Source organism: Ascaphus truei, chromosome 18, assembly GCF_040206685.1.
Source record: "Ascaphus truei isolate aAscTru1 chromosome 18, aAscTru1.hap1, whole genome shotgun sequence".
NCBI classification, from domain to species: Eukaryota; Metazoa; Chordata; class Amphibia; order Anura; family Ascaphidae; genus Ascaphus; species Ascaphus truei.
The window spans coordinates 13,817,167-13,836,502 of record NC_134500.1 but is presented as its reverse complement, the minus strand read 5'-3'; the positions used below and the strand labels follow the sequence as shown (position 1 = coordinate 13,836,502).

Genomic DNA, 19,336 nt, shown 5'->3' with positions numbered 1-19,336 from the left:
ATTTATATGACTGCTGTGAAGCGCTATGTACATTAATCGCGCTATATAAATAAAGACATACATACATTCACCGAAGCGGCTGATTGGGCCATTTTTGGCCAAACTCCCCCATAAAAGTCAATGGGGAATTTGACCCGAAAACAGTGTGATCGTCCGCTTTAGCGGATGTAGCATAAACCCCTGTGTCCAATCCATTTACATGCAGCCAAGTTCATCAGCAAGGAGAAGACATCTTGATAGCATATTACATAAGGGCCTAATAGGCAACAGACATTAAAACATGGTGAAGGCTACTGCTGTTCAGTGAGTGACCCCCAGAACAGGTTTAAATAAACATAGTACTATACACAAAAATGCAGCTCCTTTGAATAGTTGCCCTATGAATGAGTGAATGAATAAATGAATTAATCAATGACAAAACAAGAGTTCAACCATGAAACTAAACATGTAGGCCTAAACATGCGGTGGATGTACTGTAGCTTTTTATCCAAGTCAGTCATACAATACACTGTCACAGTTTCAATATATCTATATCAAAGCTGATTTTTTTTTTTTTCTGTGCAAAAGATGTTTATTTTGAAAAACACAAATGCTGCCGTGAGACAGTATTTCACATGTCCTTCTGCGCTCCAATGTCTAACAATTGAAGTACCTATTAGGAGCCACAAAAACAAACCCGACAGCATTTATGTAGGAGAAGGTCCCCCATGGTTATACATTGTATGAAGTTTATCGGGAGCATTTTCTTTCATCGTTGTTTTTGTTTCTCTCTAGGATGATGGGCTGTGAAAATATAGCTCAAACAAAAAACAGAGCACCCCCATCTGGTACTTAAATGGTTAAGGTGTTCTGGCAACCACAAAATAAAAAAGGATACAATATTCTCCTGACATAAGAGCTTCCAAATATGGGTGGAAACATCAATTACCCCATCTCACATTTCTCAATTTGTTTTGAAATACCATTCAAAGCTGTGCCTCTCCCAAAACAAGTATAGACCCAGGATAGGGTCCAAATTTGAACATTGTGTGGTCTTGGTCTATTATTTTTGGTTAGCCATAAAATATAACATGTTCCTTTATCTAAATAAGTGGTTATGATTTCACTAAACCATAAAAAGGTGCAACGTCTCCCCCCTCAGTTTCAGCTCTGGAGACCCTCTTTCCTCACAAAGATGCAGGGTGTACGGAGGTCCTCTCCTGTAGTTGCGTGTCTCCGGTGCAGTCTGTCCAGCTGTGCCGGGACTTTCGAATGCCGTGCAAAAACGGGCCTGTGAAAAACGGGCTTGGGTGTGAAAAACGGGCTGGTGGGGGGGGGGGTGTGTGTGAAAAACGGGCTGGTGGTGGGGGGGGGGGGTTGCTGTGAAAAACGGGCTGGTGGGGGGGGGTGGGGTGTGTGTGAAAAACGGGCTGATGGGGGGGTGGGTGTGAAAAACGGGCTGATGGGGGGTGGGTGTGAAAAACGGGCTGGTTGGGGGGGTGGGCTGCTGACATGTGAGGGGGGGTGGGCTGCTGACATGTGAGGGGGGGTGGGCTGCTGACATGTGAGGGGGGGTGGGCTGCTGACATGTGAGGGGGGGGGTGGGCTGCTGACATGTATGGGGGGCTGCTGACATGTGAGGTGCAGGGGGGGGAGTGATGTGAGGTGCGGGGGGGAGAGAGTGATGTGAGTTGCAGGGGGGGGGAGAGTGTCATATTGGGGGAGGGGGAAAGAGTGTCATATTGAGGGGAGGGGGAGAGTGTGTCATATTGAGGGGAGGGAGAGAGAGTCATATTGAGGGGATTGGGAGAGAGTGTCATATTGAGGGGAGGGGGAGAGTGTGTCATATTGAGGGGAGGGGGAGAGTGTGTCATATTGAGGGGAGGGGGAGAGTGTGTCATATTGAGGGGAGGGGGAAAGGGTGTCATATTGAGAGGAGGGGGAGAGAGTGTCATATTGAGAGGAGGGGGAGAGAGTGTCATATTGAGAGGAGGGGGAGAGAGTGTCATATTGAGGGGATTGGGAGAGAGTGTCATATTGAGGGGAGGGGGAGAGTGTGTCATATTGAGGGGAGGGGGAGAGTGTCATATTGAGGGGAGGGGGAGAGTGTGTCATATTGAGGGGAGGGAGAGAGTGACATATTGAGGGGAGGGGGAGAGTGTGTCATATTGAGGGGAGGGGGAGAGTGTGTCATATTGAGGGGAGGGGGAGAGTGTGTCATATTGAGGGGAGGGGGAGAGTGTGTCATATTGAGGGGAGGGGGAGTGTGTCATATTGAGGGGAGGGGGAGAGTGTGTCATATTGAGGGGAGGGGGAAAGGGTGTCATATTGAGAGGAGGGGGAGAGAGTGTCATATTGAGAGGAGGGGGAGAGAATGTCATATTGAGAGGAGGGGGAGAGAGTGTCATATTGAGAGGAGGGGGAGAGAGTGTCATATTGAGAGGAGGGGGAGAGAGTGTCATATTGAGAGGAGGGGGAGAGAGTGTCATATTGAGAGGAGGGGGAGAGAGTGTCATATTGAGAGGAGGGGGAGAGAGTGTCATATTGAGGGGAGGGGAGAAAGTGTCATTTAGGGGAGGGGGAGAGTCATATTGAGGGGAGGGAGAGAGAGAGTGTCATATTGAGGGGAGGGAGAGAGAGAGTGTCATATTGAGGGGAGGGAGAGAGTGTCATATTGAGGGGAGGGGGAGAGTGTGTCATATTGAGGGGAGGGGGAGTGTGTCATATTGAGGGGAGGGAGAGAGTGTGTCATATTGAGGGGAGGGGGAGAGTGTGTCATATTGAGGGAATTGGGAGAGAGTGTCATATTGAGGGGAGGGGGAAAGAGTGTCATATTGAGGGGAGGGGGAAAGAGTGTCGGATTGAGGGGAGGGGGAGAGAGTCATATTGAGAGGAGGGGGAGAGAGTGTCATATTGAGGGGAGGGCAGAGAGTGTCATTTAGTGGAGGGGGAGAGTCATATTGAGGGGAGGGAGAGAGAGTGTGTCATATTGAGGGGAGGGAAAGAGAGAGTGTCATATTGAGGGGAGGGAGAGAGTGTCATATTGAGGGGAGGGGGAGAGTGTCATATTGAGGGGAGGGGGAGAGTGTGTCATATTGAGTGGAGGGAGAGAGTGTGTCATATTGAGGGGATGGGGAGAGTGTGTCATATTGAGGGAATTGGGAGAGAGTGTCATATTGAGGGGAGGGGGAAAGAGTGTCATATTGAGGGGAGGGGGAAAGAGTGTCATATTGAGGGGAGGGGGAAAGAGTGTCATATTGAGAGGAGGGGGAGAGAGTGTCATATTGAGGGGAGGGGGAGAGTGTCATATTGAGGGGAGAGAGAAAGTGTCATATTGAGGGGAGGGAGAGAGAGTGTCATATTTAGGGGAGGGGGAGAGAGTGTCATATTGAGGGGAAGGGGAGAGTGTCATATTGAGGGGAGGGGGAGAGTGTGTCATATTGAGGGGGAGAGTGTGTCATATTGAGGGGAGGGGGAGAGAGTCATATTGAGGGGAGGGGGAGAGAGTCATATTGAGAGGAGGGAGAGAGAGTGTCATTTAGGGGAGGGGGAGAGAGTGTCATATTGAGGGCAGAGAGACTTGGGGGGGGGCTGCTGACATGGAATGGGCTGGGGATGTGGAGGGGGTATTGTGTGTTTGATGTGGAGGGGGGTATTGTGTGTTTGATGTGGAGGGGGGTATTGTGTGGGTGAGGGGGAGAGATGGGGGTATGAGAGATAGATGGGGAGTATCGTAAAGGTTGATAGTGAGGGGTTCTGGGGGAGATATGAGGATGATGATGATGATGATGATGAGAGGTGCTGGAGGAGAGATGATGATGATGATGATGATGATGATGATGATGATGATGATTTAACCCGTGCGGCCCAAATTGTTTTTCCTTGGAGCAGTTCGGCCCTTCTCACTTTACGAGTTGGGCAGGCCTGCACTAGAGTCAAGTTAAGTGCACCTTAATAATTTTATGACCCATTGTTGCATCAAAGTTGTGGTTATATCGCTTGTTTCCTTTCTTTCATACAACCTGTTCAGTCCACGCTCCAAAGACGTCCACCTTTCACCGTTCCAGCCTCTGATTAATACATCTTTACATGTTATGGGTCTTCTAATAGTTTTTGAATACTTGTGGTCAGCTGTACAGCAGTGTGACTAATTTGGCTACCCACGTGTGCACAAATCAACACAGTTTGTTGATCTATGCAATGCAGGGCTTTTTGCTTCACCAGTTTTCTTGGTCATCTCTAAAAGCGCATTTAAAATACAGGCAGTAAAATGGTGAAGGATTGGTTAAATGTGGACAAATTACCTTAAACCGTTGAAGAAAAAACCACCAAAAAGAATCTTGAAGAATAGCAGCCGAGGTTTCCGAGAGAAACAGCTTTCTCCAGATTTTTAAAATCCCACCCTGTGGGTGAAGAAAACTTAAATAAAACAACACAGCAATCCCAGATGTTCGTTCTTTTTTTAATAATGTGTCTTTACACTATTTGACAGTAGCAATACTACTTTCCATTTTTTTTTTAATATGTAAAGCACGTGACAATGTATAATTCTACATTCTTACCTAAACAGGCAATCGTTTGGTGCTCCTGTTATAAATCTGTAAAAATACTGATTGTGTGCCTAACATAATGGCTGCTCTAGTCAGTGTAACTCAGCAGCTCTAATGTGTCCTTACATTACTAAGGTAACATTATCTACGGTTACAGTTTGCAGCTCAAACTGCTGGGAATATGAGCAACACATTGTTCCACACAGGTAAAGTGTTACAAGATCTTGCACTGCTGGGGAGGTGGGCTCACACTGGCTATAGGAATCAAAGGATGCTTTAAAACGCATTGGGTGTCTGTTCTCGCATGGGTGTTCGGCCACCAAACCACGGGCCAAAAAGAAGCTGCAACAAATGACGTTGCGATATACTATTGAATGGCCGCCGGCCCTGTCTTTGGAAACTCAGGAAGTTGATTGGCACTGAAAACTAATTACAGCTCAACCCCCTTATAACACTGTGCTTGGGGTCCAAAGAATCGCATTGCGTTATAAGCGGATCGCTTTAGAAATAATGTACCATTGTATGCATTGTACAATAAAGTATTTAAGATTCCAATAATCGTGTTGTAAAGTATTCATAAATACGAAAATAGGGAGCCACCCTTGCATCGCGTTATAAGCGGATTCGCATTGTAACGGATCGCGTTATAACGGGGTTGAGCTGTATTTTGGCAACTGGGTGGGGGCAGGGGCCCGGGGCTGGAAATTGGGCGGTTCAGCTCAGGAAACACCAAGTTCTAAATACTGGGCAGAATTGCTGCTTTAAAGCTGCAGACCAAGGAATATCCTACGTGTGTTTTTTTTGTTTATTTTATATAAATCAGTTTTGTACTACGAGAAAATACTTGTACAGTAGCATTTAAAAAAAAAAACAACAACTCTGAATGACATTTTTAATGTATTATAATGTAAGAAGCATTTTTTGTTTCTATAGCAACCATTTACAAAGTCACATCTCCATCCTCTTCTGAAACAGGCTCTGGCACACCCCTTTTTGAGCCTTGCCTTCTCTCTAGCAGTGCACCAATTGTATATAGTGACTGCCTGGTCACATGATCTTCCCCACAGAACTTTGCATCCTCTTGTGCTGCACTGACAGCCATTTAGTGAACCCTCGCGCCGAATATTCACCGATCGATCACAGGAGAACAGATCGATCGGCAATTTAGCTAATTAATGATCATTGTATGGATTGTGTTGATGCACATATTAAAGGGAAATGAAAAAAAAATGGCCGCTTGGACTGATGCTTTAAGAGAAAATAACAAAAGTCAATTGCATGTATATCTATGTTTCTCCTCTAGTGCAGGGGTGCGCAAACTGGGGGGCTTACAGATCATTGAAATTAAATGCAGAGGGGCCGTGCGAGGCCTCTGCAATTTCCCCTACCTTGATTCAGATGGCTTGGTGGTGTCTTCGGAGAAGCGTAATGTGACATCACATGACCCCGCTGCGTCATTTGATGCCGGAGCCAAGCAGGGGGGGGGAGGGGAGGAGAGCAGGCAGGGGGGCACAGGGGGAAACTTTGAACACCCCTGCTCTAGTGTAAACATGACTGAACATGTGCAACGCAGGACAGTCAAAATAAGAGCAAAGAATACATCTGGATTCCAAAGTAATAACGACGCAGTTACTGGAATGATCATTCAAGGAATAGCACAATGCAGAATTCCTAGCTAGAGGAATACAACAAGGGCAGAGGATGTTAAAAAAACTAACAACATATAACTATTTCAATAAGTAAAATGTTGAAGGGTAAAAAGACACACTGCACATTGTATTCCATGTAAGGACGAAAATGTCTCCTTATGCGCAACACGTTTGAACGGCAGCCAGTAAAAAGTACAAAAAAAAACCCCCAGAAAAATATCATTGTGGTCTTTTTTGGTATTGAAAGCTGCTTATAAAAGGTTGATGCTTCGGCACCGGGTTCCGTTCCAGGGTGCAGGACATGCCGTACCCATTGCTAAACTTTAGACCAGGGGTGGGCAACTCCCGTCCTCAAGGGCCACCAACAGGTCAGGTTTTCAGGATATCCCTGCTTCAGCACAGCTGGCTCAATCAGTGGCTCAGTCGGAGACTGAGCCACTGATTGAGCCAGCTGTGCTGAAGCAGGGATATCCTGAAATCCTGACCTGTTGGTGGCCCTTGAGGACGGGAGTTGCCCCCTCATGCTGTAACCCAGGCCTGCCCAACTCCAGTCCTCGAGGGCCGCAAAAAGGCCAGGTTTTCAGGATATCCCTACTTCAGCACAGCTGGCGCAATTAGTGGCTCAGTATGACTGAGCCACTAATTGAGCCAGCTGTGCTGAAGTAGGGATATCCTGAAAACCTGGCCTGTTTGTGGCCCTCGAGGACTGGAGTTGTGCAGGCCTGCTGTAACCCCTAACTGTCCTTTCTCTGAATAACATAGTGCCGTGAATCGTCCTGCAGCATAATTAGTAGAACAATCTCAATGTAAACAGATAGCCAACACCTACAAACCTCACAGGAAATGCAAGCTTATTTATATCACCGATGTAGAAAAGCTGACGATCGCGGCCAAGACGGATTAACGCGGCGGGGGATCTGTTACGGAAGCATGGACCCCCCCCGTGTTGCGATCAAGGCAGACACTGTCCCCCAAACGACCGCGACGCTGCAGACAGCGAGTCTCGCTACATCTGGATAAACAAACGTCTTGGAAGATTTGCCGCATTTCCGGGTTGGAAAATGAACATTTTGAACCGTAGAATGCTACCAATTCCAATAAACAGGTCTGCTTTGCTGATTTTGTGGGGGTTCCCACCTCGCCTGCCGATACTTCTCAGCGATAACGAGGGGAGAGGCTGTTTTCTGCAGTAGTTTTATTGTTGGTGTCTGGTGAGTTCCTTGGGCGTGTAGTTTGGTTCAGCAAATGTAATTAAAGCGGGATCACATCAAGATTTTTGGCTCCGCATTCTGAATTTTAAGGTTGTAAGTGTATTGACCTACATTGCTTTGAATTATAATACCCATAATATTCCAAAAATATGTTAAACAGTGTAAATACCACAAAAAGTGAATGGTCTAGCTCAGGGGCGCTCAGTTCCAGTACTCAAGGCCCACAACTGGTCAGGTTTTCAAGATATCTCTTCTTCAGTACAGATGGCTCAATCAGAGGCTCAGTTGAATATCAGTCCCTGTGCTGAAGCTGGGACTGACTGGGCCACCTGTGCGGAAGCAGGGCCTGATTGCACCACCTATGCTGAAGCAGGGACTGATTGAGCCACCTGTTCTGAAGCAGGGATATCCTGAAAACCTGACCTGTTGGGGTGGGGGTGAGGGGGCTTGAGGACTGGAGTTAAGCCCCCCTGGTCTAGTTAATGCATCATTTGACATACATGGAGTATGTACACTATGAAATTATTTGCATTTATTGAATATGAGTTAAAAGTAAGAAAACAGAAATGCGGTACTTTAGACAACAATGAAAACCGTAATTCTAATGCCTTGGAGGCAAGTACAGGTAGTCCTCGCTATCCAACGTTTCACGTTACAACTAATGGCATATCCAACGCTTTACAATGCAACCCATCGGCTGTTTTTTCGATGCCAGAATGTGTTATCCGACGCTCACCGCCACCGATTAACATGGGACTCACTTTACAACGGTTTCACTATCCAACGCTACTTCCAGAACGGATTCCGTTGGATAACCGAGGATCGCCTGTACTGCAAATTACGCTCAAGTACTTTCATGATGATGTTCATGTAAAATAAGTTTCCAAAAATGCTAATTACAATAATTACAGGTAGATTTACTATGGGCAAAAGTTGCATTAAATTTAACAGGTGCATTCATTTAATGTAGCCTGTGAAATAATACAATTTATTGATTGCACACCCTGAATTGGACATTTTCATTGATGGTGGGGCTGGTAAGACTTTTAGAAGGTTTATTAAACAAAGCCCTTACTGTACTGCAGTGTAATATTATGAGTACTTTCACAAAGGTTAACATACCTTAAAGTTTTGTGCTTTTGCAACACAATTTAAGACCTGGGCAGCTTCCAAGTGTCCTGGCAGATCTGTAAATTCTGTGCTCTTGAATCCAGGGAATATACAATTCTACAGAGGGATAAATGTAGTTTAGGGTACCAGTGGTGCAACATTTCCAAACAGCGCGATGACAAAAAATTACCAGGTTCGTAATTGCGGTCTCTGATTTACTCAAAATTCCATATAAGGCAAATACAGTACATAACTTATCCAAACATTGCTAGTTGATTCACTGGTGGAAATGTATAGCGGAGCACATTGACCAGAAAATCAAAGTACAGTATATATAAAGGTTCAAACAGCAATAACACATTTGTTTTTTTAAATCTGACACATTCATCTCCTGTATGGGTTTAATCGTCAGCCTCCTCTGGCACTGAATAGGACACACACACACACACACACACACACACACACACACACACACACACACACACACACACACACACACACACACACACACACACACACACACACACACACACACACACACACACACACACACACACACACACACACCTCAACATATTTTTGTTTTTCTTTATCAATGATGCTAGACCCTGTCTGAAAAAAACATGGAGGACGAGAATATTACCCAATTAAAAGTATGTTTAGATGATGTAGTCTTCAGTAGAAAAATGCGGAGCACAGCAGCGGGGGAGAGAAAAAATGGAGTACAGCACTTCAAAATTGAATTAAAAACAATTGAAAGGGTGACATGGGAGGTTTAAACAAAGGTGGGTATATGGAGCACTCTATGTAGTACCTCTCATCAGTGTGGTGGTGAACAGGCTAGAATTGCTTTACATGCTTTTATCTACACTCCTATCAGTACTGCACTAATTGACTCCAATCCGGGACTTTAGATACAGATATCAAAAACAAATTCTGTCAAATGTTCTGTCGCACTGATTTGGGGACCACATAGTCCAACTCCTCTCCAAAAGTATGTTTAAGAATGTAAAGACGCATTGCAACATACATAGCTAGTGGTGCTGCTCACGTACAGTACTAGTACTGCACATGGTATTAGTACTCAATATTTTTCCTCCCCATGGCAAAATTCCTTTAACTCCATCATCAACAGAGGAGGGCCAGCAGAGCAACAGGTGCCTTTGGTAGCAAAGGTGTAAATGTATTTATAACAACATTTATACTGTATAGTGCTGTACATTAGTTAGTAAAACAATGGTGGGGTTATATATGGAACGTCTCATGTGATGGGCATAGAGTAAAGCGGCACCCCCTAGCCATAGGCGGGGGGGCTTCATGACCGGGGGGGGTCCGGCCTTCCCCTCGCTGGCCCGCCCCCACATCTCCCTCCCCAGCACAGGGGCGGAGTTCCCGGAAGGCCTACTTAAGGCCAGGCTGGCGGGCAGCACGTCCTCTTTTGCTGCCCGCCAGACGATTTGGACATCTCCCTTCACCGCACGTGAGTACAGTACGGCTTCTGCCTCTAGGGTTGGGGGCTACCTGCTCCTGAATCGGAGCGTCGTGGGGTTAGCCTCCATCTTACCCCCTGATCCCCGCGGCGGATGGCCGGCGGGGAGGGGCGGTCTCGGGGCAGAAGGGTACTGGTTGGTGCGGGGAGGGAGGGTCCGGTTGGCGCATGCGGCCCGCGCGAACGTGAGGAGCTCCGCCGCGTGTGGTCCATGCGGGCGGCAAAAGAGGGGGCCAGGCGGCCGCTCGCGGCCCGCTCGGGAGGGCAGAGGCGCGGCCTCCTGCTTTTCTCTTGTTGGTGTTGCGCGGCTGGCGGGCAGGTTTCCCCGCTTTGCGGGCGGCGGCCGCGCGGTAGGCGGTGTGCAGACCCCTTCCCCCAACCCTCACTGGCGGCGCGGGGGTCTGGCGGCCTCCTGCGGTCCCACGTGGTGTGGTCACTCGGGGGCTGAGGCACGGCCCGGAGGGCGCGGGCACGGCCTCAGTCAGTTCCCCTCCCGGTCCCCGCGGCGTTTCCCGTCGGCTGCTCGCGGCCCGTTCGGGGGCAGGGGCGCAGTCTCACGTGGTGCGGGCCTTAAGTCTCCCGGTGGGCAATGTAGCGCGGGCAGAAGACCCTCCTACCCCTCCCCTTTTCGTTTAGTGGTCTCGGGGCAAGGGGGTTTGCGGTGGACCGGTCAGCCTGGCGGCTGCTCCCGCGGCCCCCCCCCCCCCCCTCCCACACCTGTGGGGTCGTTAAAATGTATGTGTGAGGAGGGGGCCGGCCGGGATAAATGTATAATAAATAAATAAATAACGTGGTATGGATATGTGTGTGGTATGGGTATATATGTATATATGTGTGGTATGGGTATATATGTATATGTGCGTGGTATGGGTATATATGTATATATGTGTGGTATGGGTATATATGTATATGTGCGTGGTATGGGTATATATGTATATGTGCGTGGGTATATATATGTGGATGTACGTACAGGTATTTATGGGTGTTATGTGCAGGTATGTGGGTGTGTATGTACATGTGTAAATGGGTATGCATGTACACGTAGGTGGAGATATACGCATGTATAGGCTAGTGCAGCAGCTCTTAGTGGTTGCGGCCCTAGGCCGGGGGTAAGCGCGTAGGGGTGGGCGGCCAAGGTTGGCGCTTCACGGTCTGCCCCCGCAGTTAAAGTTTCGGCGCGGGGACACACGCTGATGCGCTCGGGACGATTATGTGCAGTTGTGTGTGCAGGTATATATATATATGTGTATAAGGGCACGTTATATGTGTACATGGGTGCATGTAAATCGGTGCATACGTATGGGTAGGTAGGCATGTATACTATAAGCTATAAATTTAAAAAAAAAAAAAAAAAAAAAAAGGGCACACGTGGATGCCCGCAGGTGTATGGGCACACGTGGATGCCCGCGGGTGTATGGGCACACGTTGATGCCCGCGGGTGTATGGGCACACGTGGATGTGCGCGTGTGTATGGGCACACGTATATGCGCGCGTGTGTATGGGCACACATAGATGTCAATAGAGCTTTATCTAGTGCCATTATAAACTATATAAATATACTGTAGTAATTATTAGAGGATAAATACTTGTTAATGGGAATCACAATGTTTAGCATTTATGCTTGGTTACTTTTATCGGAATTCCCCAATTAATTCAGGCGGAAGGGCGCGAGTGCGGATGGGTGCACGTGGATGCGCGCGGGTGTATGGGCGCACGGAGATGCGCGAGTGGGTATTGGCGCACGTAAAGGCGCATGTGTATGGGCACACATGGAGGCGCGTGGGTATTGGCGCACGTGGATGCGTGCGAGGTTATAGGGGCGCATGTGTATATGGGCTCACGGAAATGCGCTCGTGTATATGGGCACACGGAAATGCGCGCGTGTGTATATGGGCATACGGAAATGCGCGCGTGTGTATATGGGCACACGGAAATGCGCGCGTGTGTATACGGGCGCACGCAGGGCGCGCGCGTATGTATATGGGCACATGCAGGGCGCGCTTGTGTATATGGGCTCACGGAAATGCGCTCGTGTATATGGGCACACGGAAATGCGCGCGTGTGTATACGGGCATACGGAAATGCGTGTGTGTATATGGGCACACGGAAATGCGCGCGTGTATACGGGCGCACGCAGGGCGCGCGCGTATGTATATGGGCACATGCAGGGCGCGCGTGTGTATATGGGCACACGCAGAGGCACGCGCGTATGTATATGGGCACATGCAGGGCGCGCGTGTGTATATGGGCACACGCAGAGGGAATGTTAATGGGAATCACAATGTTTAGCATTTATGCTTGGTTACTTTTATCGGAATTCCCCAATTAATTCAGGCGGAAGGGCGCGAGTGCGGATGGGTGCACGTGGATGCGCGCGGGTGTATGGGCGCACGTAGATGCGCGAGTGGGTATTGGCGCACGTAAAGGCGCATGTGTATGGGCGCACATGGAGGCGCGTGGGTATTGGCGCACGTGGATGCGTGCGAGGTTATAGGGGCGCATGTGTATATGGGCTCACGGAAATGCGCTCGTGTATATGGGCACACGGAAATGTGCGCGTGTGTATATGGGCATACGGAAATGCGCGCGTGTGTATATGGGCACACGGAAATGCGCGCGTGTGTATACGGGCGCACGCAGAGGCACGCGCGTGTGTATATGGGTGACTGTGTGGGTAAAGGCGCGTGTGTATGGGCGCACATGGAGGCGCGTGGGTATTGGCGCACGTGGATGCGTGCGAGTAGATGCGCGCGTGTATAGGGGCACGCGTAGATGCGCGCGCGTGCATGGGCACACGTGGATGTGCGCGTGTGTATGGGCACACGTGGATGCTCGCGTGTGTATGGGCACACGTATATGCGCGCGTGTGTATGGGCACACGTATATGCGCGCGTGTGTATGGGCACACATAGATGTCAATAGAGCTTTATCTAGTGTCATTATAAACTATATAAATATACTGTAGTAATTATTAGAGGATAAATACTTGTTAATAGGAATCACAATGTTTAGCATTTATGCTTGGTTACTTTTATCGGAATTCCCCAATTAATTCAGGCGGAAGAGCGCGAGCGCGGATGGGTGCACGTGGATGCGCGCGGGTGTATGGGCGCACGTAGATGCGCGAGTGGGTATTGGCGCACGTAGATGCGCGAGTGGGTATTGGCGCACGTAAAGGCGCGTGTGTATGGGCGCACAAGGAGGCGCGTGGGTATTGGCGCACGTGGATGCGTGCGAGGTTATAGGGGCGCATGTGTATATGGGCTCACGGAAATGCGCTCGTGTATATGGGCACACGGAAATGCGCGCGTGTGTATACGGGCATACGGAAATGCGCGCGTGTGTGTATATGGGCACACGGAAATGCGCGCGTGTATACGGGCGCACGCAGGGCGCGCGCGTATGTATATGGGCACATGCAGGGCGCGCGTGTGTATATGGGCACACGCAGGGCGCGCGTGTGTATATGGGCACATGCAGAGGCACGCGCGTATGTATATGGGCACATGCAGGGCGCGCGTGTGTATATGGGCACACACAGAGGCACGCGCGTGTGTATATGGGCACACGCAGAGGCACGCGCGTGTGTATATGGGTGACTGTGTGGGTATTGGCGCACGTAAAGGCGCGTGTGTATGGGCGCACATGGAGGCGCGTGGGTATTGGCGCACGTGGATGCGTGCGAGTAGATGTGCGCGTGCATAGGGGCACGCGTAGATGCGCGCGTGTATAGGGGCACACGGAGACGCGCATGTGTATATGGGCTCACGGAAATGCGCTCGTGTATATGGGCACACGGAAATGCGCGCGTGCGTATATGGGCACACGGAAATGCGCGTGTGTATATGGGCACACGGAAATGCGCGCGTGTGTATATGGGCACACGGAAATGCGCGCGTGTGTATACGGGCACACGCAGGGCGCGCGCGTGTGTATATGGATGACTGTGTGGGGACTGCGTAGCGGCGATAGGCTTAGAACAGCTTGGCGAGCGCACACGCAGCGCTTGAATAGCTCAGGGCCCAGCGAAGCACCGGAAGTTAAGCGAGAATTCCCCCCCCCCCCCCCCACACAGCAGCATGGCATCGATGGCAGAGCAGTTCTGCCTTCAAGTCGAGGCGGAAAACCATGACGAGGCATGGTTGGATCGGCGGCTGCAGGCGTTGTTCTCTGCGAAACCAGCACGTGGCACTAAGGCTGCTCCCCGCGGGAAGGGGAAGCAGAGGCCCTCGGTCACGGTACCACGAGGCAGGGCGTCACAGCGGCCAGGTAGGGCCTCAGCAATGGTGGGGAAGACTTCGACTGCTGGGACGCAGGGTGTGGGCGCGCGTGGGTATTGGCGCACGTGGATGCAGGCGAGTGTATGGGCGCGCGTGTATAGCTGCTCCCCGCGGGAAGGGGAAGCAGAGGGCGCTGCAGCACAACGCGTCAGGCGACAGTCCCCAGGCAGCATGGCGCTTTAGACAGGCGGCAGGCAGAGAGTCCGCGCTCCACAGGAAAGAAGCGCGGAGGGTGCTGCAGTGCAAGGCGGCAGGCGAAGTTCAGCATCCGCACGAAGGGCGGCAGCCCTCGGTCACGGTACCACGAGGCAGGGCGTCACAGCGGCCAGGTCGGGCCTCAGCAATGGTGGGGAAGACTTCGACTGCTGGGACGCAGGGTGTGGGCGCGCGTGGGTATTGGCGCACGTGGATGCAGGCGAGTGTATGGGCGCGCGTGTATAGCTGCTCCCCGCGGGAAGGGGAAGCAGAGGGCGCTGCAGCACAACGCGTCAGGCGACAGTCCCCAGGCAGCATGGCGCTTTAGACAGGCGGCAGGCAGAGAGTCCGCGCTCCACAGGAAAGGAGCGCGGAGGGTGCTGCAGTGCAAGGCGGCAGGCGAAGTTCAGCATCCGCACGAAGGGCGGCAGCCCTCGGTCACGGTACCACGAGGCAGGGCGTCACAGCGGCCAGGTCGGGCCTCAGCAATGGTGGGGAAGACTTCGACTGCTGGGACGCAGGGTGTGGGCGCGCGTGGGTATTGGCGCACGTGGATGCAGGCGAGTGTATGGGCGCGCGTGTATAGCTGCTCCCCGCGGGAAGGGGAAGCAGAGGGCGCTGCAGCACAACGCGTCAGGCGACAGTCCCCAGGCAGCATGGCGCTTTAGACAGGCGGCAGGCAGAGAGTCCGCGCTCCACAGGAAAGGAGCGCGGAGGGTGCTGCAGTGCAAGGCGGCAGGCGAAGTTCAGCATCCGCACGAAGGGCGGCAGCCCTCGGTCACGGTACCACGAGGCAGGGCGTCACAGCGGCCAGGTCGGGCCTCAGCAATGGTGGGGAAGACTTCGACTGCTGGGACGCAGGGTGTGGGCGCGCGTGGGTATTGGCGCACGTGGATGCAGGCGAGTGTATGGGCGCGCGTGTATAGCTGCTCCCCGCGGGAAGGGGAAGCAGAGGGCGCTGCAGCACAACGCGTCAGGCGACAGTCTCCAGGCAGCATTGCGCGCTAGACAGGCGGCAGGCAGAGAGGCCGCGCTCCACAGGAAAGGAGCGCGGAGGGTGCTGCAGTGCAAGGCGGCAGGCGAAGTTCAGCAACCGCACGCAGGGCGGCAGCCATCGGTCACGGTACCGCGAGGCAGGGCGTCACAGCGGCCAGGTCGGGCCTCAGCGATGGTGGGGAGGACTTCGACCGCTGGGACGCAGGACACGGCGGATCGGCGCGCAGGTCGGCCCGCGAAGAAGGGGCGGCGACTTCCAGCCACCGTGACGCAGAACAGGGCGTCACGGCACGCCACACGGCCCCCCGTTGCTGACGCGGGCGGTGTCACTGTCAGGATTTCGCCTGCAGAGTCGGCAGGGCCAAGGAGACCAAGACGGCCAACCGCAACCGCGGTTGGTGCCAATGTGTTTCGGAGAGCAGAGAACCCAGCATGGTTCGACTACGTGGAGACGGCATCGGGTGAAGGGCGAACCAAGTCGCGGCCCAGGTCTCTTCCTCACGAGAGGCCACAATGGCCACGGCCGAATGTCACTGGCACCGCGAATCCCACTCCAGTTCCATCAGCCGGACCCCGGTGTCTTTCAATTCTTCAGCCACGGCCGGGGTCAGGGGCACGGTAGCGGACCCACCCGGCAGCATCACGCACTGCACAGATGGTGGAACAGCCCCGGCGGGCGGTTGATGGGGACACGCCGTGGAAGGTACGGCATATGGCGTATCGGGTAATGGTAAGGAGTTGCGTGTGGGGCGGCATCGAGGAGATAGGGCAAGGCGTCAAGGCTTGCAGTGTGTGACACAGAGCGAGCAAGGGAGGAGGCGTGGCCCAGTCCACTGCCAGGGTCTATTCCCCAGGGGTCGCTGAGGGCGGGTAAGAAGCCTGCAGCAGTAAAAAAGGCGAAATCCCAGATAGCGCTGGGCAAAGGCGGCCTGCGGCTCCGGAGGTGGGTATGTCCGGGACCGGGTGAGGGATAGTGCAGCGAAAAAAAAAAAAAAAAAAAAAAGCGATTCTCAGGGCATCTTTAAAAACCATGGCAAGTTGAGTAATTACTTCTCCAGGCGCGATTGGCAGCCCCAGGTAAATGGTAAGGACAGGCTGGGCTGGTAGAGGAGCATGGGTCCCGCTGCTAGGCGTACCAGGCGGGATAGACTTATTTCAGTTTCCGGGAAGGCTTCGAGAGGGTCTGGAGGGTTGGCGGTACGGGCCTAGTTTAAGGGGGGTTAAATAGGCCCGTCGGTGGCGGCTCTTGGGGGGTAGGTGCTTGTTCTTGCCAGACTGGGAGCTGGGCCGTTTGAGCCCGGGGGGAGTACGAGTGGGCAAGGTCAGTTATCCATGACCTCGAGAGCCCGCTCGCGTAGGGGACACGAGGTCAGCGGTTCGAGGGCCGGCTGACCGTCCCCTCCCCCTCCTGACAAAGGAGCACACTCTGGCAGGGAGTGCATTTACCCCATTAGGTTTTCTGTATAAATAAATAGCCGCGGCCATTTTACCTCCAGCTCCCGTTTCCTGTCTTTATTTGTACGTTGCATGTGGGTACAAGGCGGGGGGAGAGGGGAACCGCCTGGAACCTCCCTGGTCAAGCGGCACCCCCTAGCCATAGGCGGGGGGGCTTCATGACCGGGGGGGGTCCGGCCTTCCCCTCGCTGGCCCGCCCCCACATCTCCCTCCCCAGCACAGGGGAGGAGTTCCCGGAAGGCCTACTTAAGGCCAGGCTGGCGGGCAGCACGTCCTCTTTTGCTGCCCGCCAGACGATTTCCCACCCACCCATCCCCTTAGTTAGTGATTGCAATCATGTAATGAACTGCAGTAGAAGGTTGAGCAGGGCAGGGTATTCCCAGGAATGTGGACATATGCATTGTATGCCGTGTTAATGGTGCTTTGTTCCGTTACAGCACGAACAGCTGATAATGTGCTGAGTGAAAGGACGAGGTTCCGAGCAGGAGGGGTCATTGTCCAGTTTTGCCTTTGTCGCGGCGGCTCTTGGGGGGTAGGTGCTTGTTCTTGCCAGACTGGGAGCTGGGCCGTTTGAGCCCGGGGGGAGTACGAGTGGGCAAGGTCAGTTATCCATGACCTCGAGAGCCCGCTCGCGTAGGGGACACGAGGTCAGCGGTTCGAGGGCCGGCTGACCGTCCCCTCCCCCTCCTGACAAAGGAGCACACTCTGGCAGGGAGTGCATTTACCCCATTAGGTTTTCTGTATAAATAAATAGCCGCGGCCATTTTACCTCCAGCTCCCGTTTCCTGTCTTTATTTGTACGTTGCATGTGGGTACAAGGCGGGGGGAGAGGGGAACCGCCTGGAACCTCCCTGGTCATGGTTAATATGTCTTTGTGGTGGGCAGGGGTAGGAACATTATGGGCTGGATACAATATATATATATACACATATACATATTTATTTTATTTATAAAATATATTCAAGTATGTCCTGGGCACAGAGTTATGATGACAGATACATGGTTACAAATAAATTGTTACGTTAAATGAACAGGGTTATACATTATATACAGTATAAAGACATTGCATGAACAGTTAAAGATAAAATGTGTTATAAGCGTATGTAACAGTCACAGACCAGATTAAAACATGAGACAGCTTTAGTTTTGAAAGAACTTAGAATGGTGGCGGCTGTGAGAGTCTCCTGTAGGTTGTTCCAGTTTTGGGGTACACGGTAAGAAGGAGGAGCGGCCGGATACTTTGCTGAACCTTGGGACCATGAACAGTCTTTTGGAGTCAGATTCCCAGATGATAAGTGCTGCGTGTGGTAGGGGTGAGGAGCTTGCTCAGGTAGTCGAGTAGCTTGCCCAGAAAGTATATATATCGTGCTACATCAGTGAAGATGCCATTTAATTTCCCTCAGTGGAACGGGACCACTTAACCATAAACCTAGCATAAAACCTCCAACAAAGGACCAACACCTTTCACCCTCCTTAGGCATCATAAGCGATTTATTGACTCCCAAAACACAGCTAGGACGCATTTGACTTTTTTTTTTATCATAATGTGTTAAAGCGAGCACACATCTTTCTGTACCTCTGTTTTTCTTAGTGAGCTTGCTTTCCAACAGAGGTCTGGCACGTCAATTTCAGTGAGGAATGCTTTAAATGAAATAGAACAACATTTTAATAACATGATTGAGAGCACTTTTTTTCCCTCACAATTCTTGTAAAATCCATCAGGGAAATCAAATATGTTGGGGTTGATTTCCCAAAGCCTTCCAGCCGCTAAACTTGGCTCACAATGGGTGAATGTTTTATCCCCATTACTGCCATTGTTTTTCAAAACGACAGATTCAGACGCTGGTAGTAACAATATAACAAGTACAGCAATAAGTGTTTCATTTATTTATTTATTATTACAGGATTGAAGCAGGGGGTCTCTGGTGCTGACCTGTGTTCATTTCAGCTGTGGGGGTCACCTGCTTCCAGGGAAACTTACCTCCGTAGGGGGTACAAATATCTCTTTACTGTTTAAATGTCCCAGTCACGCGGGCCAATCGGAAGCTTCACCGGATGACGTCACGGCTTCCTATTGGCCCGTGTGATGTGGAACATTTAAACGCCGCCATTGTGTTAGGCACACAGTTTCTCTGACTGCAGAGATTCCGGCCCCCCTACGGAGGTAAGTATCTCTGGAAGCAGGTGGTCCCCGAAGCTGAAATTAACACAGTTGAGCTCTGAAGACCCCTTCTTCAATCCTGTAATTATTCTTACATGTGTAGGAAATAGTTTGTAAGGGCTAAAGTCACTAAATTGTGCTAATCTGGTAATAGTTGCTCAAACAATATAAAAAAAACATTGTTTGCTTGTTTCTTTAACTTCTAAACTAAAGTTTGAGTGGATGTGTGTACCGGAGATCGAACAACAACTTTCATGCTAT

At 51.2% G+C, this 19,336-nt stretch overlaps 1 protein-coding gene across 1 annotated transcript in view; it reads right to left on the bottom strand.

Moving 5' to 3' along the window:
- Positions 1 to 19,336, bottom strand: part of FAM227B (family with sequence similarity 227 member B) — a 185,362-nt gene that overhangs the window by 143,665 nt on the left and 22,361 nt on the right. Inside the window, exons 4-6 of the mRNA XM_075575623.1 lie at positions 18,491 to 18,555; positions 8,512 to 8,616; positions 4,284 to 4,382 (exon numbers count right to left, since the gene is read on the bottom strand). Of these exons, the coding sequence (XP_075431738.1) occupies positions 4,284 to 4,382; positions 8,512 to 8,616; positions 18,491 to 18,555 (269 nt within the window). The remainder of the gene's footprint in view (positions 1 to 4,283; positions 4,383 to 8,511; positions 8,617 to 18,490; positions 18,556 to 19,336) is intronic.